An 18,648-nucleotide genomic window follows, 5' to 3' on the forward strand; every position below is an offset into this window, starting at 1 on the left:
AGTGATACTGATTAAGCTGATTCCAGTGCAGTGGGTTATAAAAAAAAACACTTCAGTCATTATGTGGATCTCCGCGGCATGTTAACAGGCATGGCAAATCTTTTTTCAACAGTACAACTGTATAATCTCTGCGGTGGTGATAATCAATGGGTAAACACAGTTAATGATGTGACGAGCCAAAGCTGAAGTCAGGGGGTGTAGATTGTGTGTAATGTAGCAGGTGATAGTCACAGGTGTTGTAGATCAATGCTAAATCACAGCCGATCAGCCCAGTGGTGTTAAGGCGAAGGTGTCCAGTTGAAATGAATTCGTCCCTCACAGTGTCGAGCGAGGCGGCCGCCTGCAGGTCGGGCAGGAAACCCACTTCCAGCAGGTGGAGAAGAAAGCCCTCGTCCTGGACACCGTAGACCCGGTCAAGGAAAAGAACCATGGCTGCTTTGTGGTCTGGACAGAACACTGCAGCTGGGTCCGGCTCCAGCACCGTGCCGTCTGGTGGGAACCAACAAGTAAACAAGCCTAGGTTTTTGATTGTGTGAAGAAAAACATTTCTTCAGTTGATACTAAAATGTGTTCCCACCAACTGCAAAACTGGATCAGTGATCTCAACTAAACATGAAGTCATTTGGGTTCAGAAAACATTACCCGAACTTTGTACTTTTTACCTTATTTTACCCTCATATCCAAATTAATCTCATAGATTATAGATTAATTGAATAATCCAAAAAACTATCAAAAGATAAACTGAGACAGAACGTTGCAGCCCTACAAGTAAAGCCTAATTTATATTTCACTCACTGCTTCGTTCGCTAGAAATAACTAATTCAGTTCATGATGAAAGTTCATAATGAGGAAAAATAAATTAGGCTTTAGTGCAGACACAGTGTTCTTACCTTTGGCCAAAACAGGGATTTGGAAAGGGAGGCTGATGATCCCCTCCAGGTCCTGGATGGAGATGAGAGACCTGAGGATGGCTCGGATGCGGATGGCTTCACCCTTCCCGGCATGGATCAGCTGGAGAACATTAAGCCTGATTTAACAAAAATGGCCAAAATAGCCACAGCTACAGGCTACTGAGCTCATGAATCTGTTGCAATGTGGCGTACGGAAAATAGCAGAGCATATATTAGGCTCATATCTCAGCTGGACTCACCACTTTGGCTGATGAGTACTGAGCAAAATGCTCAGTGTTCATTCATTAATTTGTAACTCTGACTCTTTTTATACCTTTATTGATAATATAGCAGGTTGACAGGAAATGGGGAGTGAGACGGAGCAATGGGCATCGGGACTCGAACCAGGCTACATTGAGTCTATTGGTACCCGGACCGCTACGCCAGCGGACCGGGCCTAGGCTCCATTTGCAATGGGAGCCAGCGATAAAAAGCTACAAAATTATGCCCCTTTCAAATGCTTAATCACTCACCTTCCCTCTCCCCACAATTCCTGCTCCGTTCTGTAAATGGAAGAATTAATCTTGCCGTTAATCAGGTCCCTGTGTCATTTAACCCTGACCTCTTCATTTACACAGTAGCTTGAGCAACACGTCAATACTTGTGACTCAGCAGCATTACAGCTTGTCATGCTTGGTCATTTTGCAGCGTCTGTCACCACCATGTGAATGTAGAATGAGAGTGAACATTAGTTACATTTGTACCTTCTCTGAGTTAACCCATTTTGGGCGGGAACCCCTTTTGGTGTTTTAAGCATTATGTTATAATTTAGCTATTGAAAAATAGCAGATCTACAAGCTCATAGCACGCCACCGGTTGCGAATAGGTCTGCTATTTTTGAAAAATCGAAGAACGACTGACATAGAAACATAGCTTTTTCTGAAAACTGTCAGGATGTAGAAGACATTTTTAGAATCTGTGTAAATGTATCAAACGCTCTCTGATGTGAAAGGTTTACTAATGAACAGTCAATCCCGTCCTCCATCACCTTCATCCCCAGAGAAGTCTCAGTAATCACCCATGACGGCCAATTTGCTGGTGAACTATGAATAGAATTCAATAGTCATCAGGGGGTATTGACTGGGGAGTGGCGTTGAAGAAAAGGAAACTCTCTCACATGCATCTCTGGAGCGCAGCGACCTAGCAGGTCAATAAGGGCCGAGTAGAAGCTCATGATGGCGTGTCCCATATGGATGAAGTCATCACCATCATCCTGACAGACATTTCTGTTGGGGGGAACAGTGGTTACATTAGACACATAGTATGGGCTCCATTTTCGTCACCGCTAAACCCCTTATCCCTAAACTTCTTTGCCTATTTTTTACTATTTCGCAAAACATTTTTCAATAGTTAAAATGGCCAGTCTACAAGCTCACAGCGTGTCAATGTAGATTGGCTAGTTGAACTATTCAAAAATGTTTTTCAAAATAGTAAAAAAACACAAAGAAGTTTAGGGATAAGGGGTTTAGCGGTGACGCAAAATGGAGCCCATAGACTCACTGGAATGTAGTGACAGGTCCGTCCATGGAAGGGTCCTCCGAGATCCTGATGGCCTCTTCCATGGCAGCCATGAGGCCGTCTCCGCCCTCTCCTCGCAGGGCGGGGCCAAAACACTCTGGCCTGCGAATCAGCAGCCTTACCACCACGTAGGCGTTCTCCTCCACGCTCTCCCCTGAGGCGGACACACATAACATGGGACGAGAAAGATCAAATACTGATTGGACCAGATTGCACAGCTTTTTTTTAAAGGACATTTGTATGTGATCTATTCATGTGAATTCCCGCAAGAGTTTTCAACTAGGTCTATAGTTTCAGTAAAGCATCTAATCTTCCAATCTTCATTTTTACAGTCTATGCTTCCAATCCATACACTAAACCTCCATTATTATACTACAGTATATGGAAATGTTATGACAATAAAGGCAATGTTTTTTTTAGTATGTCACAATCATTTTAATAGCTACCTACAGTTCATACCTACCTACTTAAGTTATAAGTTCAAGAATTTGTAAAGTGGGGGGAAAGCGGTGGCTGTATCATTTGCTGAAATAAGAGGACATTCAAATAATTTAGATCTCATTGGATACCATTGCAGAATACGGCAAAGCGCAGGAAATTCAGGTAACGTTCACCCTCCACTGGGTTCCACCCAATGTCAGGGTAGCCTTTAGTCACCAGCAGTGGACAGCTCTGGAGACCAGAGCCAGCTAGGTACTGGACCACCTGGGGAGGGAATATGGAGAGAAGAATCAGGTATGGTACAGAGTGGGGTGGCATGGCTAACCCGTTGTTCACTTTGTAATAGATCTGCCACAACCCATTGTTCACTTTGTAATAGATCTGCCACATTTGGCATGATAGATACAGTATATTGGGAACTAAACTGATTATTGGGGCATCGCCGCAAATTCACACCCTGGTGGCCGTGGCAGGCAGCCACCCTTGGCTACAGTCTTTATCTAGGAGGCTGAAATGTTGAGTCTGGGCTCCTTTTTTGTCGCCGCCGTCAACCGCGACGCGGCCCGCAAGTCAGCCGCTGCCGGAAAATTACGATTCAAGTGAAATGTATGTTTAGTTATTGTATATTTATTATTATGGTTAAACATTGAGAGCTTCTGCTCTGCTGTCTGCACTGCAGACATGAGTGATGCTGTGTTGTGGGGTAGCTGTGGAAAGCCCTAAAGCCTGCCATGCATGCACAGTGGTCTGTCTGTCTGTGTGTGTGTGTGTGTGTGTGTGTGTGTGTGTGTGTGTGTGTGTGTGTGTGTGTGTGTGTGTGTGTGTGTGTGTGTGTGTTTCTCTCTCTCTTTCTCTCTCTCTCTCTCTCTCTCTCTCTCTCTCTCTCTCTCTCTCTCTCTCTCTCTCTCTCTCTTTTGGGGGGCTGGGTAGCTCAAAATTACACCAAAATTAAAATAAAATGCCCCCAATATTTTCCTGTAAAGCTGGCAACTGCATTAGTGCACTATTAGTGGCTTTATTCTTTATTGCTCATCTCTCTACTGTGATTTTATAGAGCACCATTTTGCTGTAAAAAAATAAAAATGCATTAGTGCACCACTGGCTACAATTTTGTCTAGCCCGGGGGCCCTTGGGAGGGCAAATCCGGCCTTGACAGTACCAGTATGTGCATGTGACAATAGCACCTTGAACATGTAGTAGTACTACATATACAGAATACAGAGGATGTGAGAGAATTAAGTCACCTTCTCTAGGTCCGGCTCCCTCAGTGCTAAGGCCAGTTCATTGTTATCCATAACAGAGGCTGCTGCTACATCCAGAGGAGTGGCACCACGCATGGATGGAGAGGCTGTGGAAATGACGATAATTATGCCATTATCTATTCATTACTATCAGCCATACTGTGCATAAACCATCTGAAGTTAATGGCGTTACTTTTAGATTTCGCAATTGTTTACATTTTCTCCAAAGCAATTAAAATGATACTGAACACATGTGAATAACTCACAATTATTGTTGGCTTAAACATCATCACTCTTTTACCGCCGAGAGCCTTTTGATGCCTCCCATGGTCCAAACGCCCTCTGTGCTGAGATTGCCTTTTGACGCCTATTTTAATATAAATTGATTACTGTCTTCTCTACGCACTCCGGTTCGGGTGCGATGAAAACCAACAAAGAAAAAAACTGAAATGAAGATTCTGCTGGCTTATGCCGTCTATCGGAATTCAGTTTTTAGAATCGAATAGAATAGAATATCTTGGATTCTTCTTTCTGGGTCAAAACAAGCTTGTCCTGGAGTACACAATCTTCAGACACCAGATGGGGTGTTGGCGGTAAGAGTTAATAATGTATGGACGTCTGAATATAGTTGTTACATAATCGGGGATTATATATAGTTATGAGATGATAACCTGATGATTGTATTTATATATATATATTATATGATAACATGGTTATGCTTATATATATATAATTATAATATATCATGAATAGGTTACATTATACAGAGTGCTGATCAGTTCTTTCAGTCACAGGTCTGATCTGCTGTGGAACCAATCCGCTCTCAGAGGACCAGCCTGGGAACACTACTTAACAGCAGCTGTGCCGCTTGATCGTTGGCATTGTCTCTCAGTCACCCATACTGTGCAGTACTCTGTCCGTTCGGAGCTAGTTAAACGCTCAATACTGTGTGTATTCTGTGTAAGGCATAGGCCTGGGTCTTCAGTTCACCTGTGGGGAGCACCCAGAGCCTTTACCTGTCTCATTACCTGAGGGTACCAGTGATTATATATATATATGTAGAGAGGATATATATGTAATGTGCCCGGAGTATGGGAGCATGTTTATTGTATAACCTTTTGTTAGGAAGTAGGTAGAGTAGGGAGTTTAGGCAGTTAAATCTTGTGTAACCCCTCTTTTCTAGATTAGGTTTAGTTAGAGGGCTCAGTCGATCCAGAATAGGGTTAGATAGTTTTGATTGTTTTGCTAAGTTGCCCCATACAGCCGGTTCCCCTTGTACTGTTCCTCGTATACACATCGTGTAAAGGGCTCTTCCCTTATTTTGATTTGGTTGGAAACCCTTAACTATCGTTATTAGTCGCTTACAGGTTGCCAGGATAGAAGGAGGTAGATATATAGAGATATAGATATATTCCACTGCTTACATATAGAGATATAGACGTATATACTATGTGAACTGTGTGTGAACCACCTTCTGTCCTGTTGTGTACACCTTATCATCTTGCCGGGCAATAAATAACAACTCTTATGTCAGCCGTGTTGCATCCTCTTCTTGATATACCCCTAGACATTCAAAGGGGAATGTAACAATAGTCTTCAGTCTTTTCTCCAAGGCCTATTTATTTTCAGCTAGACTTTTGAAATAAATCTGCACTTTGAGAAGAAAAATGCAAGTTTCAAATGCAAGTAGATTTGTATGCTTTTGGAAGGTGTCAGCCCTACTGTATATTCCCTCAGCTCTATGTTCCCTCAGCCATAATGTTCTCAGTTTAGCTTTGGGGGGGTTGAAGTTAAGGTTAGGGTTGAGGGAACATACTGTACACTCTTTGGAAAATGGAATGTCCTATAAACATGCCAGACCACTGTAGATGTTGTACAGTGTGTTGAAAGTAAAAGTACTTGTTACAGTAGTTTGATACAATACTACATTCATTAACTGACCTTATGGGTGAGATTGTTTGTAATGTAAAAGTAGTGAATACACAAACTCAAGAGTTGTGATGGAGTAGGACTAACCTAGCCCAACATTGCTGTTCTCCAACAGGTAGCTGAGGTGGTCAAACATGGCTCCCTGATTATGGCGGCTGATACGGCAAAAATAGCACAAGAAACGACAACAGTGGGCCACCATTTTGGGAAAGCTGATCTCCTAGCAGGAGAAACGACAGAAATAACATGAAAAACGGATGCAGAATAAAAGGTAGATAAAAAAGGAAAACTCATGAAAATCCTACTGAAAACAGCAAGACAATCTTTATTTTCCCATCTTGCTGTTGAACAATTGACGTTCAATAAAGTCAAAGTTACACCAAGTAATTGACCATTACTTCACTCACTGAGTCACATTGGACTCTCCCTCCCCTAGTACATTGACCATTACTTCACTCACTGAGTCACATTGGACTCTCCCTCCCCTAGTACATTGACCATTACTTCACTCACTGAGTCACTTTGGACTCTCCCTCCCCTAGTACATTGACCATTACTTCACTCACTGAGTCACATTGGACTCTCCCTCCCCTAGAACATTGACCATTACTTCACTCACTGAGTCACTTTGGACTCTCCCTCCCCTAGTACATTGACCATTACTTCACTCACTGAGTCACATTGGACTCTCCCTCCCCTAGTACATTGACCATTACTTCACTCACTGAGTCACTTTGGACTCTCCCTCCCCTAGTACATTGACCATTACTTCACTCACTGAGTCACTTTGGACTCTCCCTCCCCTAGTACATTGACCATTACTTCACTCACTGAGTCACTTTGGACTTTCCCTCCCCTAGTACATTGACCATTACTTCCATCACCATTCACTTTGGACTCTACCTCCCCTAGTACATTGACCATTACTTCCATCACCACTCACTTTGGACTCTACCTCCCCTGGTACATTGACCATTACTCACTTTGGACTCTCCCTCCCCTAGTACATTGACCATTACTTCACTCACCTTGGACTCTCCCTCCCCTAGTACATTGACCATTACTTCCATCACTGTCTCATGCATGCCCAGAGCCATCATCAGGTTGGGGTGCTGGTAGAAAACTTTATTGTTCATGATGTCCCTGCACACAAAAAAAAGAGACATAAAGGTAAACATTCCTGTATATGAGACAAAGGTCTAATATGTACAGTATGTCAACATTTCATCATTTCCCAGCACAAATCCCCATTCTCCGTACCCTAGTCCACTGATCATGAGCCTCTCCTCCTCTTTGCCCATGCGGACACTGAGCAAGGAGCGGATCTGGCCCAGGGAGGCCAGGAGGGCGACGGTATCCTCCACCGAGGCCTGGCTGATGGTGTAGGTCCGGCGGAGTGGCCCTCCCATCTGTCCGCTTAAGCCCTGATACTGGCGATGTAGCAGCGAGAACATGGTCCTCACCAATTCTGGGTCCTCCATTACGCTCTCCTGCGCCCATCGCACGATCGTTCCTGAGATCAGCTGTTGGAGGGACACTGGGAAGAAAAAAAGGTACCAGTAGTCCAGTACATGGTAGGTGGGGTTAAAAAAAAGTAGCCGTGTAGTAGTTGTGTAGCTGGTAGAGTCCGTTCTCCGATACGGCAGTGAATGCTGGACCCTAGATGGGTGCTACACCAGAATGCTGCGTGCAGTACTTAACATCAGTAAGAGCACACGTTACCAACAAGAATCTGTATGATGGAATGCCATGGGTCAGCCAGAAAATAGCAGCCAGGAGAATGAGACTAGCAGGACACTGCCATGCAAAGACACCAAGAGCTAGCAGCCAGCTAGCAAACTAGTGCTGTGGGAACAAACACACGGGAACATCTCACATTAACATATGTGGGTCAGTGGGTGTACTCAAGAACGACGCAGGGGGCATGGTGGCTCAGTCGGTAGCTGTCGCCTCACAGCTAGAAGGTCCTGGGTTCGATTCCCGCTGGGGATGCTGTGGGCGTGTTCTCTCCTCCATGTCATCAGTGCCCATATCCTAGGTGGGGCTGGCAAAAGGGCCTTTCTGTGTGGAGTTTGCATGTTCTCCTAGGGTAGGTACCCTCACAAAAAACATGCAGTAATCCTGGTCTCTAAACTGCCCCCCCGGCCTGATGGAGAGGAAAGGAACTGGTTAGAATAACGTGTTCCTTCCACGCGCTAAATCCAACCGGGGAAACTCCCCCCGTCAGGTGATAAGAAGCGGCTTGGATGCTCATGCATTGAAGGAAGCATGAGGTCTCTCCCCAGGTTGGCGGAGGGAGTGTAGAGCCCAGGATTACATTAGATAATTGACACTGGATGAAAATAGGCGTTACAAACGTGTGGGATAAAAATTATATATAAAAAAGAACGACACAGGAGCGCAAAGCACCAACGAGCTGGACCGATGTATGGAGAACCGCGATGACTGGAAGCGACGATGGAGGGCTCGTCTGAGGACGACCTAGAGATAGTGTGGGTTGACTAAAGCCATTATTGTTACTTCATTATGTATTTTAGTATATTACTTAACTCCTAAAAAAAATCACACCCGTGTGAAGTGAGGGGCGCTCTTGTCATCGTACATCATGACGTATATTCTCCATTAATTGTCAATGGGAATTTAATGTTTGTGTAAGACGAAAATCTACACTAATAGTGGAATATAGGTAGGGCTAGCGCCCCTCAAAGAGAATTAATCCCATATGTGACCATTTAGCACTTGCACCTTGCAATCAACGCTTTATAAGGCTGCCGGTCTGTCTTGCTAGCAAACCATCACTTGTGCTGTGTAGGAATTCTGCATTAGATTGGCTTACACCCACCTCATTACTTGAGGTTACTTCAGATTCTGCCAAACAGTTGCTGAAAGTGGAGATGTGGAGAGAAAGCTACTAAGACCAAGCTTTTACCTGGTCCATGCTGCACCTGCCCTCCCTAGGGGGCTAATTTCAAAACATAATGTGCCATCTGTTTGCAGCTAATCATCAATGGGATCCGTCTCAGTGAATTTCCCTATGCCAAGAGCTCTTCTTTCAGATGCCCAGCAAAATGAAAAGCTGGGCAGCTCCCAGGCAGGCTGTAAGCTACAGTATATCACAGCTGCTATTTTTGATGCTAGCTCCTCCAACGTCTGGCAGTCAGAAATCACATTAAGTTAACTCTACGGAGTGCATGTGCAGCTCGGCGCTGCGCACCTCAGCTGAAATGCCTTGGGGAAACACTCATTAACATTGGTACTGTATATGAATCAGAAATGCTGCAAAGCATGAAATTCATGCAAGAACTTCACTGTGGCGCACAAAGTGCACTGACAACGCAACTGTAATAATTAACAGACAACTGTTGGCATAATAACGTGAATAATAGTACAGGACTGCTAATTCTGTGATACAGCATAATACTTATTAACCAAAGCACAGATGATAAGACAAATGGGAAACAAACCTTGTAAAGTAGTTACAGTAGATGTTACACTTACTGGAACTCTGTGGTCCACTGTCCAACTCAGTCTCTGTGCAGACCTGCTTCAGTTGAGTGACCCTCCCCACCATGCTGAGGAGTCGGTCCATCATGGATATTTCAACACCCTTGTCATCCTCTGGCTCAGGGTTTATTTCAATACCTGTAGAGGGACAGCAAAGGAATTAAGGTCATTATTAAGCATGTCCTCGAGCCATCGCATCTCAAGGATGACCTCTCTTGTACTCGTGCTAGTCTGAGACTAACACTTGCTATGCATCCCACGTTATGAACACACGTAAACATGTATAATTATATAGTGTACAAGCGCTGATAAATAATCGTTTTACTTTATAAGATTAATCATATCACATTATAAACTTTATTATAATGACTTATAATATCAAGTATTATAATACTTGTAATAACTTGCTATGTATTCCATGTTTATAACGCATTATACAAATTATTATGAGACAATATAAGTAGTACATAAGACACTCGTGCTTTCTAAGGTGTGATTTGGGGCCCTAAAGATGAATACAAAGTTAATATCAACATCCTAATACTGTCCAATAATTAGATAGGGAGGGGGGTGAACTTATGACTGGCAGTTTCTGCTGTCAAAAAACCTGTTTTTTTTCTAAAAGCACTAGTGTCTCAAAGCTGAACATAGGAGGGGCTAGCGCCCCTCAAAAACCATGTGCACTGTGCAGAGAGAGAAAAAGAGACAAGAAACGGAGAGAGAGGATTAGGTAGAGATTGGGAGGAAGAGAGAGAAGGGGGAACAGCCTATATCACCCACACAATTACCCGAAATCTGAACACGCTGAGACAGAAAGAGAGAGAGAATAGCCACTGTAGTGGATCAGGCATGGTGTTACAAGGTGAGACATTGTGATCTTACCACAGTGTGTGATAAGGCAGGTGTGGAAGTCTAGCAGTAGCTCTCTGATCTCCTCTGGGCAGGGGCAGTTATCTGGCTGTGTCTCCTCTCGGAAGCTCAGCAGCATGTTGATCTGAAGCAGGTGCACATCATACAAATGCACGCAGACAGACATAGAAGATATGGTGAAAGTAGTTCCACAGCGAAATTAGATTTGATGACCCGAATTCACTGCGTTTTGTGGATCTGAAAGTAGTAGGCTATCACTAGCTGTCAGCCTGTCGCCAACACCCCACTAGACAGCTGCGGAAAAACTGATAAAATCGACCTGGTGCGAAAAACTTATATATATATATATATATATATATATATATATATATAATTTTTTTGTTGTCTTCTTTTTCTTTTTTAACTATTTTGCATCGACAGAATAAACTAATGTGAAGTCTTACAATTATAACCATCCTATTGAAAACTATTACCAGATCGTTCTACAATTTCTATTTTTAGAGTTTATAGAATTACCATAATTGCATAATGCCCAAATCCCAGCTTAACAGCTAAAAACCTTTCCATCATCATTCTGTTTTTCTTTCACCAGCCCTTCCCAGCTTCCCTCCACTGACCTGTTCCTGTGGAGGTGAGCGGAACTCCTTGGTCTTGCGGGCAGTGAGGCCGGCGGACATGTTGAGCGCCTGCATGACTTGCTTGTAGCGGAAACGCTGGTTGTCCTGCAGCCTGCCGACAAAGGCGTCAGAGAAGGACACCACAGCCTCCACCCTGTGGCGCACTTGGCAGTCGCAAAGGTAAGACAGCACCTGGCAGAGCTGCGGACAGACAGACTGTGCTATTCACCAGCTTTATGATTCAAATTCTAAATGATTTATTGAGATATACTGTAGCTGAAATATGTCATATTAGGATTCAACATATATTTCCCAGGCATAGTTGAAACAACATGAAATACATTATATTACACGTGAGTAACCTGCATGTTCACCTCAAGTTTGACAGCTTCTGGAAGCTTCATCTGAAGAAGCCCTGGTTTGGGGGTGTCCTCTGTCTTGTCTTTGTTCCCTTCCTGCTCCATCTTACATTCGCCATCACTAGCCTCTTTGTCCTCTTCCTCCTCCCCTTCTTCTTCTACCACTTCCACTTCTTGGGGTTCATCTTTTCTGGAGAATACTCTAGGCTCTATCAGTCGTAGCACTTTCCCCAGGTCCTCATCTCCAAACTCGCCCATCACCAGCAGCGTGTAGACCAACCTGATGAGGGGAACCAGGAGACGCTCAACGCTACCCCCTTCAGGGTCCCTCACGCCCTGCCCCACAGCGCGCACGGCTGTGGTGAGCATCTCCAGGGCCAGGGTCTTCAGTACGTCCAGGGGGATTTCTGGGCTGTCCGTATATGTCGTCTCACCATCTCCGACTATTCTGTTGCTCCTGACAAAGCAAGGTGAGGAGGAGTTCATCTGGGGTTTGAGGGAGGTGCTGAGGCCCATGCTAGGGATGCCCCGCGAAGGTCGACGGTCTCCTCTGACACCGCCACTGGCCGGGCTAGGGTAGAGGGTGATAACCCTGGTTTGGTCTGTCATCGGGACAATGTACTCCTTGCTCATCATTAGACGAGCCGCCATGTGGGAGCTGAGGTGAACCTATAGGAAAAAAATAGCAATAATAGTCTAAATCAGCTGTATTGTGTAAGTGAGAAATCAGATTTTTGTTTTGTTGGTACTGTGGATACAGCTGTATAATCCCGCCAGATCAGTTGTTTCCCTAACGTATTAGCTCAAGACCCAAAAGAGAAACTAGACATAATTTGCACAGGAAAATAGCAGATCTACAAAGCTCATTTTCAATACTTCTTAAACGTTATTTTTTTTTCTTTCTGGAAATTATTTGATAATTCTATATTATTTATGAAATACTTAAAAAGAATTGATTGATGAAAAAATACATGTTAAAACTTTTTTTTTTAAATAATTTGTAATAAGGGGATATTTACTCGCGACCCATAACAATTGTTCTGTTTGGGGAATCTATATAATATGTAAACACAATCCGAATACAAGATGCATGTTGACGCTCGCTGTAAACGGGGCCCCCAACCTGGATGAGCAGCTGGTAGAACGCAGAGCGGAGTGGGCCAGGGAGGTGGGGACTCTGAATGGCGTAGAGAAGCTGTGATTGGTCCAGGTGACTGCAGAGGGCGTGGCATACTCTGCTGTTGCCGAGGGAACAGAGGGCGCAGTAGAAGAGGAGGGTGCGGTGGTGAAACGTCATGAGGTCACTGAGTTCAGACAGCTCCAGGATGTCCACACACCTAGAGAGTAGAGACAAGACCATCGTCAACCTGGAATCCCTTGGAAGACCTTTTTAACCCTAACCCATTTATCTCCTAGAAAGCTCCACTGTTTTTGACTGTACGACCTACAGTTCAAGAGTTTTAGGTTTGAAAAGTTTGGGGTGTAGCATTGGCCTAGTTGAGCACAGACACACTCACAGAGAGAGGCAGAAACATAATTTCTGTCTCCCGCCTGGCGGAATAAATATAATAATATAATAATGGAAAACAATCAGCTCAGTGGCCTTGTGGTCAGAGTGTCTGCCCCGTGACTGGGAGGTTGGGGTTCAATCCCCGACGGAATCATACCAAAAACTCGTAAAAATGGGACCCAGTGCCTCCCTGCTTGGCACTCAGCATCAAGGGTTGGATTGGGGTAATCCCTGCGACATACAGTACTAGCGTCATGTCCTGGGGGTGTACTTGTACAAGCTGCCTCACGCTACAGAAACAGGGGATTGGCTCCTGCCCTAAGGCTTAATGGAAAAGAACCTAGACGCTTTGACAGCGAGGAGCAGAGGACATGACAATCATGAGTGCCAGCCCTGTCATCCGGTGGCTTTGTGCGATGACAAGCATGCTTTCTGAGTTAAAATGGCAAGCCATGATGGATGGAATAGGTTTTCACGCATTTAGAAATCTCACATACGCAGGAACAAAATGAGCCCTCTCCCTTTTCCAACATACTGTATGCAGGACGTTGAGTAGAACAAAACCAGCACTCTCCCGGCACCAATTTGCAGGATGTTGTATGAAATACAACCAGGGCTCCCACGTGCCTTGGGTGACCATATCACTAGGCTTGTAGGTGTTCCCATAGAAAGGGCGTTCCCTAGGCGCCTGTGCACTGCAGAGAGACACTTCTCCTTCCACTGAGAAGCAGTATAAATTTGCTCTCTCATATGGAAGACCCGGGATCGAATCATGGTATGACATGACAATTATACCAATTACAGCTTAAACCATTCTGGGCGGGAACCCCTTTTGGTGTTAGCATTATGTTATGCTTTAGCTATTGAAAAATAGCAGATCTACAAGCTTGTAGGTCTGCTATTTTCGAAAAATCGAAGAACGACTGACATAGAAACATAGCTTTTTCAGGAAACTGTCAGGATGGGTTAATAATTGACTTTTATCCAGATTTTCTAAAGGAATTTATATCCCTCTAACCTGTTTTCATCTGGGATGTGAAGGGTCATGACCTGCAGGGGCTCCGTGCACTGGATCCTCCAGCCATGGCGCTCATCTGGCCTGGCTGCCATCACCCTGAGCATGTGGTCAGGCACCCGGGTCCACAGGACAGGCCGGAGCTCTTGAACTTGAAGCCTGGGAGGGCACTGGGGAGTGGCGTTCCTTCTCTGGCTACGGAACAGACCTGCTGACAACGGCATCACATTCTGTACAGACAAGAGAAAACAAATACAGAGATAAGCAATCAAAGGTGTAAATAGTGCAGACCACATTGTGGTACAGTTATAAAGTGGAGCAGGTTGTATTGCATTCACAGATGGGGAAATCTATGTTACCTTGATGCGTTCAAACTCAAACTGAAACATGTTTCTGCAGGTAGGCTTGACGAAAACAGCAGGAAACAACCTAGTGCCAGGCTCCACCTGGTTACAGTGCAGAAATAACAATTCTGTGAAACACACTGCTGACAATGAACGATTAAAATATACTTGATGTACTGATACTTAAAATATGTAAGAGAAGACAAACAATGTGACCTACTTGAAAGAAGGTAGCCATCTCAAATCCACCGGATGTAAAGGTTAGCAGGCCAGTGGCTGTGTCAATAACACAGCCAATCTGCAGCCCTGTACTTCTCCTACTCTGAGACAAGCCGTTAGCCATCCCAGCACACACCATGTAGCAGTTGCTCCGCTTAACACTGCAGAGGGAAAGAATGGTGATATGTTAAATGGCTACTTGGTCATGAAGAAGCACAAATGAGGCATCAAGTACTGGAGTGTTTAAATCAAAGCAAATTGCACTATAAAGTCACAAAACAATGGCACATCAAACTATTCTTGTACACAGACCTCTCCTGGACCTTGCCACTCTCATCACCGAGGGTAAGTGTCACAGTGCGGGCTGTGTCAGAGTCAAAGCTCAGGTCCTGTTGGTGAAAGTCCGAGGTCACCCAGCCCACCCACACGTTGAATGGTTCCTGACCTGGGAGTACCTTCACCGAGTAATAATACTAAGAAGGAGAGAGGACATTTTTCAATTGTAGTCAATTTCCTTTATTTCATTTCGGACTACTCGCATCAAAGTTAACTGCTTAAACAATGCAATACATTCATGTTTGGTGTTATGGTTCAGTTTAGAACTTCAGAACCCCCGTGCTCATTCTGAAACAAAGCAGGATAAAGCATATAAGCATAAAAAATCCCTCCCCCCAGGCATGGAGTACAGACTGCAGCCACAATGATACAACAATCAATACTATAGCACTGAACCAGGCTGATGAGGTGACAGCTTGCCGATTACTGTAGTGTAAGGATGCATAGAGTGAGTAGGGAAAGAGGAAGGGAAACTGGTTATTTGTCACTGTACATTTGCTGCATTTGGTGGCTATCATTTAAGAAAAGACTGCCTTTTCATGACAATGATTGTGATTGGCATATGAATGAGCTGAGCTGTCAGCTGATGTGGTTAGTTGCTTATTATTGGCATGTGACTATATGGCCTGAACTAACACAAAGCTCAATCTACTGTATATAGTTAATATATAGTTATATAGTTAATAAAACTAACATACATAATCATTACAAAGTGAAGGGCTGGAGCCCAATGGATTATATGTGGATTTTGTGCATTCTGATTGAGGTAAAAATTTATAAAAGACATTGTGAGAAACAAGAAAACCAAAAAAAGTATCTAATAATATAAACTATAACCAAATTAATATTAGAGTAGATTTTGTTCAAGGTAGGTAAAAGTGACAGCGCTTACTGTAGAGCTCTGGACAAGTTGATCATAGGCGTCTTTGTCAAGGAGGACATCTTCAAGGAGACGGGCATTTGAGTTGGTTTTGACCAAGTCTGGCTTCTTCTTCAGCAAGAACCTGTAGATTTAGTACAGCAGATAATAGGAACGATCTTTCACTTGGTGATACAAGCGTGAAATTTGGCATGAACATGCCTCTGGGTCACCTCTTTAACTTTTTTAACCGAGCCAACGAAAAATCCAATATGGTGGTCATTTTTCAAGATGGCCGCCAAATAAAAAAGGCCTTTTGTGGCGGTTCTGGACAACCATGGGTGCGGCCGACTCGAGACCGGGCACTGCACTCTCTGTGGGTGTGTGGAACGTGTGTGTCGAATTTGAAGTCGGTGGGGCGAACGGTTCTCGAGTTACGTGGATTACAGATGTACACACGCACACAAAATTCGTGCAATATAGCAGATCATTGGAACGGTTGTACGCTTGGTGATACAAGCGTGACATTTGTCATGAACCTTCCTTTGGGTCAACTCTTTAACTTTTTTAACCGAGCCATCCAAGAATCCAATATGGCGGTGCTATTTCAAGATGGCCGCCACATCTAATTGTTAGCCTATGTCTACATTTCTTACAAATTTTAGGAAAAATTTCACCATTATTATTAATTTTTTTTTTTAATATATTCTTTATATTATTATTATTATTTTTTGTTATTTTTAGTTTTCATACTGAAAATGGTAGCATGCTAATGCTAACTTAATGCTAACATGGTAGCATGCTAATGCTAACATAATAATGCTAACATGGTAATATCCTAGCATGCTAACATAGCATGCTAACATGATAATGCTAACATGCTAATTAGCATTAGAAAATGGTAGCATTAGCATGCTACCATTTTCAGTATGAAAAATTAAATTAAAATTAAAAATAAATATAAAGAATAAAAAAAATATATAAAAAACATTAAAAAAATTAAATAAATCTATCTATCTATAATGGTGAAATTTTTCCAAAAATTTTTAAGAAATGTAGACATAGGCTAACATTTAGATGTGTCGGCCATCTTGAAATAGCACCGCCATATTGGATTCTTGGATGGCTCGGTTAAAAAAGTTAAAGAGGTGACCCAGAGGCATGTTCATGCCAAATTTCACGCTTGTATCACCAAGCGAACAACCGTTCCAATGATCTGCTATATTGCACGAATTTTGTGTGCGTGTGTACATCTGTAATCCACGTAACCCGAGAACCGTTCGCCCCACCGACTTCAAATTCGACACACACGTTCCACACACCCACAGGGAGTGCAGTGCCCGGTCTCGAGTTGGCCGCACCCATGGTTGTCCAGAACCGCCACAAAAGGCCTTTTTTATTTGGCGGCCATCTTGAAAAATGACCGCCATATTGGATTTTTCGCTGGCTCGGTTAAAAAAGTTAAAGAGGTGACCCAGAGGCATGTTCATGCCAAATTTCACGCTTGTATCCCCAAGTGAAAGGTTCTCTCACAATATGGCTGTTAGCCGCTGTACTAATTATAGAACACACACATACACCTGTAGAGCCACGTGGATTCTAGTTTTTCTCTGCCCCCTAGTGGCAAAAAATAAAACTTCTGGGAACTCAGATTTGTGGATTCAAACCCAGGTCATATGCTACATTTACCGCTGTGAAACTGGGAAACACACTGACATCCCACCAAACTAAATCTACATGAGCCTACCGCATGGGAAACCAAACCAAGGCAGATGTCAGGCGTCTGGTCTTCCATGCAGAATTACTCGAGCTACACTAACACGTCAAACGTTAATGCTTTTGTTCCTCCCCATCAACATTAAAAAGCACACATCCCCACATCAATTGATTGATTGATTGAAATATGTATTAACAGTTTGCAGAATTACAGTACATTTCAAGCACAAACTCAATACAAAGACTGTTAACTGTGAGTGGACGACCCAATTAAGCATTACACTTGTTTACAACAGGGTCCACCTTGTTCAATTCATCAAACATTCATTCAACAGCAGTTACAGTATCTCCTTCAGCTACCTTTGTTTACGTTTAGATGTTTTGTCATGGCTGTGATCCTTGTGGTTGAGCTCGTCTCTGGAGCCAGTGAATCCGTGCGCTGACTTCATCAGCACCGCAAAATCAGAGTCCATCTGAAACTCATCCAGCTCTTTCCTGCCTGAGAGGATAAAAGGAAGTTAATTACAGTTGTGCTCTGGGGAGCTAAAATCATCCAAGCAAGGTCATAATATTAGCAGCCTGGATTAAAAGGCAAGGAGAGATTGCTCTACTATTTAGTTCAGCCAGTTTTCACACAACGATTGTGTGATTAGATTTAATTGCTAACGGATGTCATTTACCAACAAGGCTATAGGTTAAAATGGGTCAATAGTGTGTTCAGTGGTGTGTACAAACACATTCAATTCTCTGTTCAACCGTGGCAAGACCCAACAGAATGTAGAACAAGTGGCCATTGGCACTATGCACAATGTGAGTCAAAGCAATCCTAACCTGGAGAAAAGGTGTTGGTGGCGGCTGGCAGAGCGCCCGCTGCAGGGCTACAGAGCACAGGAGCACATTCAATGGGCATGCTCAGACGGTAGAAGGCCAGGTCAGTGCTTCCACCCTGGGGTGGAAATGAGCGCTGAGTAACCCTCAGAATAGGTGAACCATCACCTGTCCCATTGACTCTGGTGACCTTGAATGAGAGAATAGATTGTGCATTACATTCACCCATTCAGACACACTGTGTCACACACATTCATACACCGAAACCATGCAAGGCACCAACCTGCACATCAGGGAACAATTAGTGTTTCAGAGCTTGCTCAAGGACACTTCGACACTAACTCCGGGGGAGCCCGGGATGGAACTGGGAACCTCACGGTTCCCATCCAGCC

At 43.7% G+C, this 18,648-nt stretch overlaps 1 protein-coding gene across 1 annotated transcript in view; it reads right to left on the reverse strand.

Annotated features, from left to right (window-relative positions):
* The window catches only part of LOC310865836 (ryanodine receptor 2-like), a gene marked incomplete at both ends in the record, with an annotated part of 126,701 nt that overhangs the window by 79,200 nt on the left and 28,853 nt on the right, over nt 1-18,648 (reverse strand). Inside the window, 21 exons of the mRNA XM_083775046.1 lie at nt 320-489; nt 891-1,011; nt 2,068-2,176; nt 2,451-2,622; nt 3,038-3,173; nt 4,154-4,257; nt 6,167-6,299; nt 7,108-7,222; nt 7,340-7,616; nt 9,578-9,721; nt 10,466-10,577; nt 11,071-11,271; nt 11,445-12,098; nt 12,553-12,766; nt 13,958-14,184; nt 14,314-14,400; nt 14,519-14,678; nt 14,830-14,990; nt 15,746-15,857; nt 17,789-17,927; nt 18,260-18,374. Coding sequence (XP_083631172.1) covers nt 320-489; nt 891-1,011; nt 2,068-2,176; nt 2,451-2,622; nt 3,038-3,173; nt 4,154-4,257; nt 6,167-6,299; nt 7,108-7,222; nt 7,340-7,616; nt 9,578-9,721; nt 10,466-10,577; nt 11,071-11,271; nt 11,445-12,098; nt 12,553-12,766; nt 13,958-14,184; nt 14,314-14,400; nt 14,519-14,678; nt 14,830-14,990; nt 15,746-15,857; nt 17,789-17,927; nt 18,260-18,374 — 3,663 coding nt within the window. The remainder of the gene's footprint in view (nt 1-319; nt 490-890; nt 1,012-2,067; nt 2,177-2,450; nt 2,623-3,037; nt 3,174-4,153; nt 4,258-6,166; nt 6,300-7,107; nt 7,223-7,339; nt 7,617-9,577; nt 9,722-10,465; nt 10,578-11,070; nt 11,272-11,444; nt 12,099-12,552; nt 12,767-13,957; nt 14,185-14,313; nt 14,401-14,518; nt 14,679-14,829; nt 14,991-15,745; nt 15,858-17,788; nt 17,928-18,259; nt 18,375-18,648) is intronic.

This window comes from Protomyctophum parallelum (genome assembly GCF_964188405.1).
Source record: "Protomyctophum parallelum genome assembly, chromosome: 10".
In the NCBI taxonomy this organism is placed as follows: domain Eukaryota; kingdom Metazoa; phylum Chordata; class Actinopteri; order Myctophiformes; family Myctophidae; genus Protomyctophum; species Protomyctophum parallelum.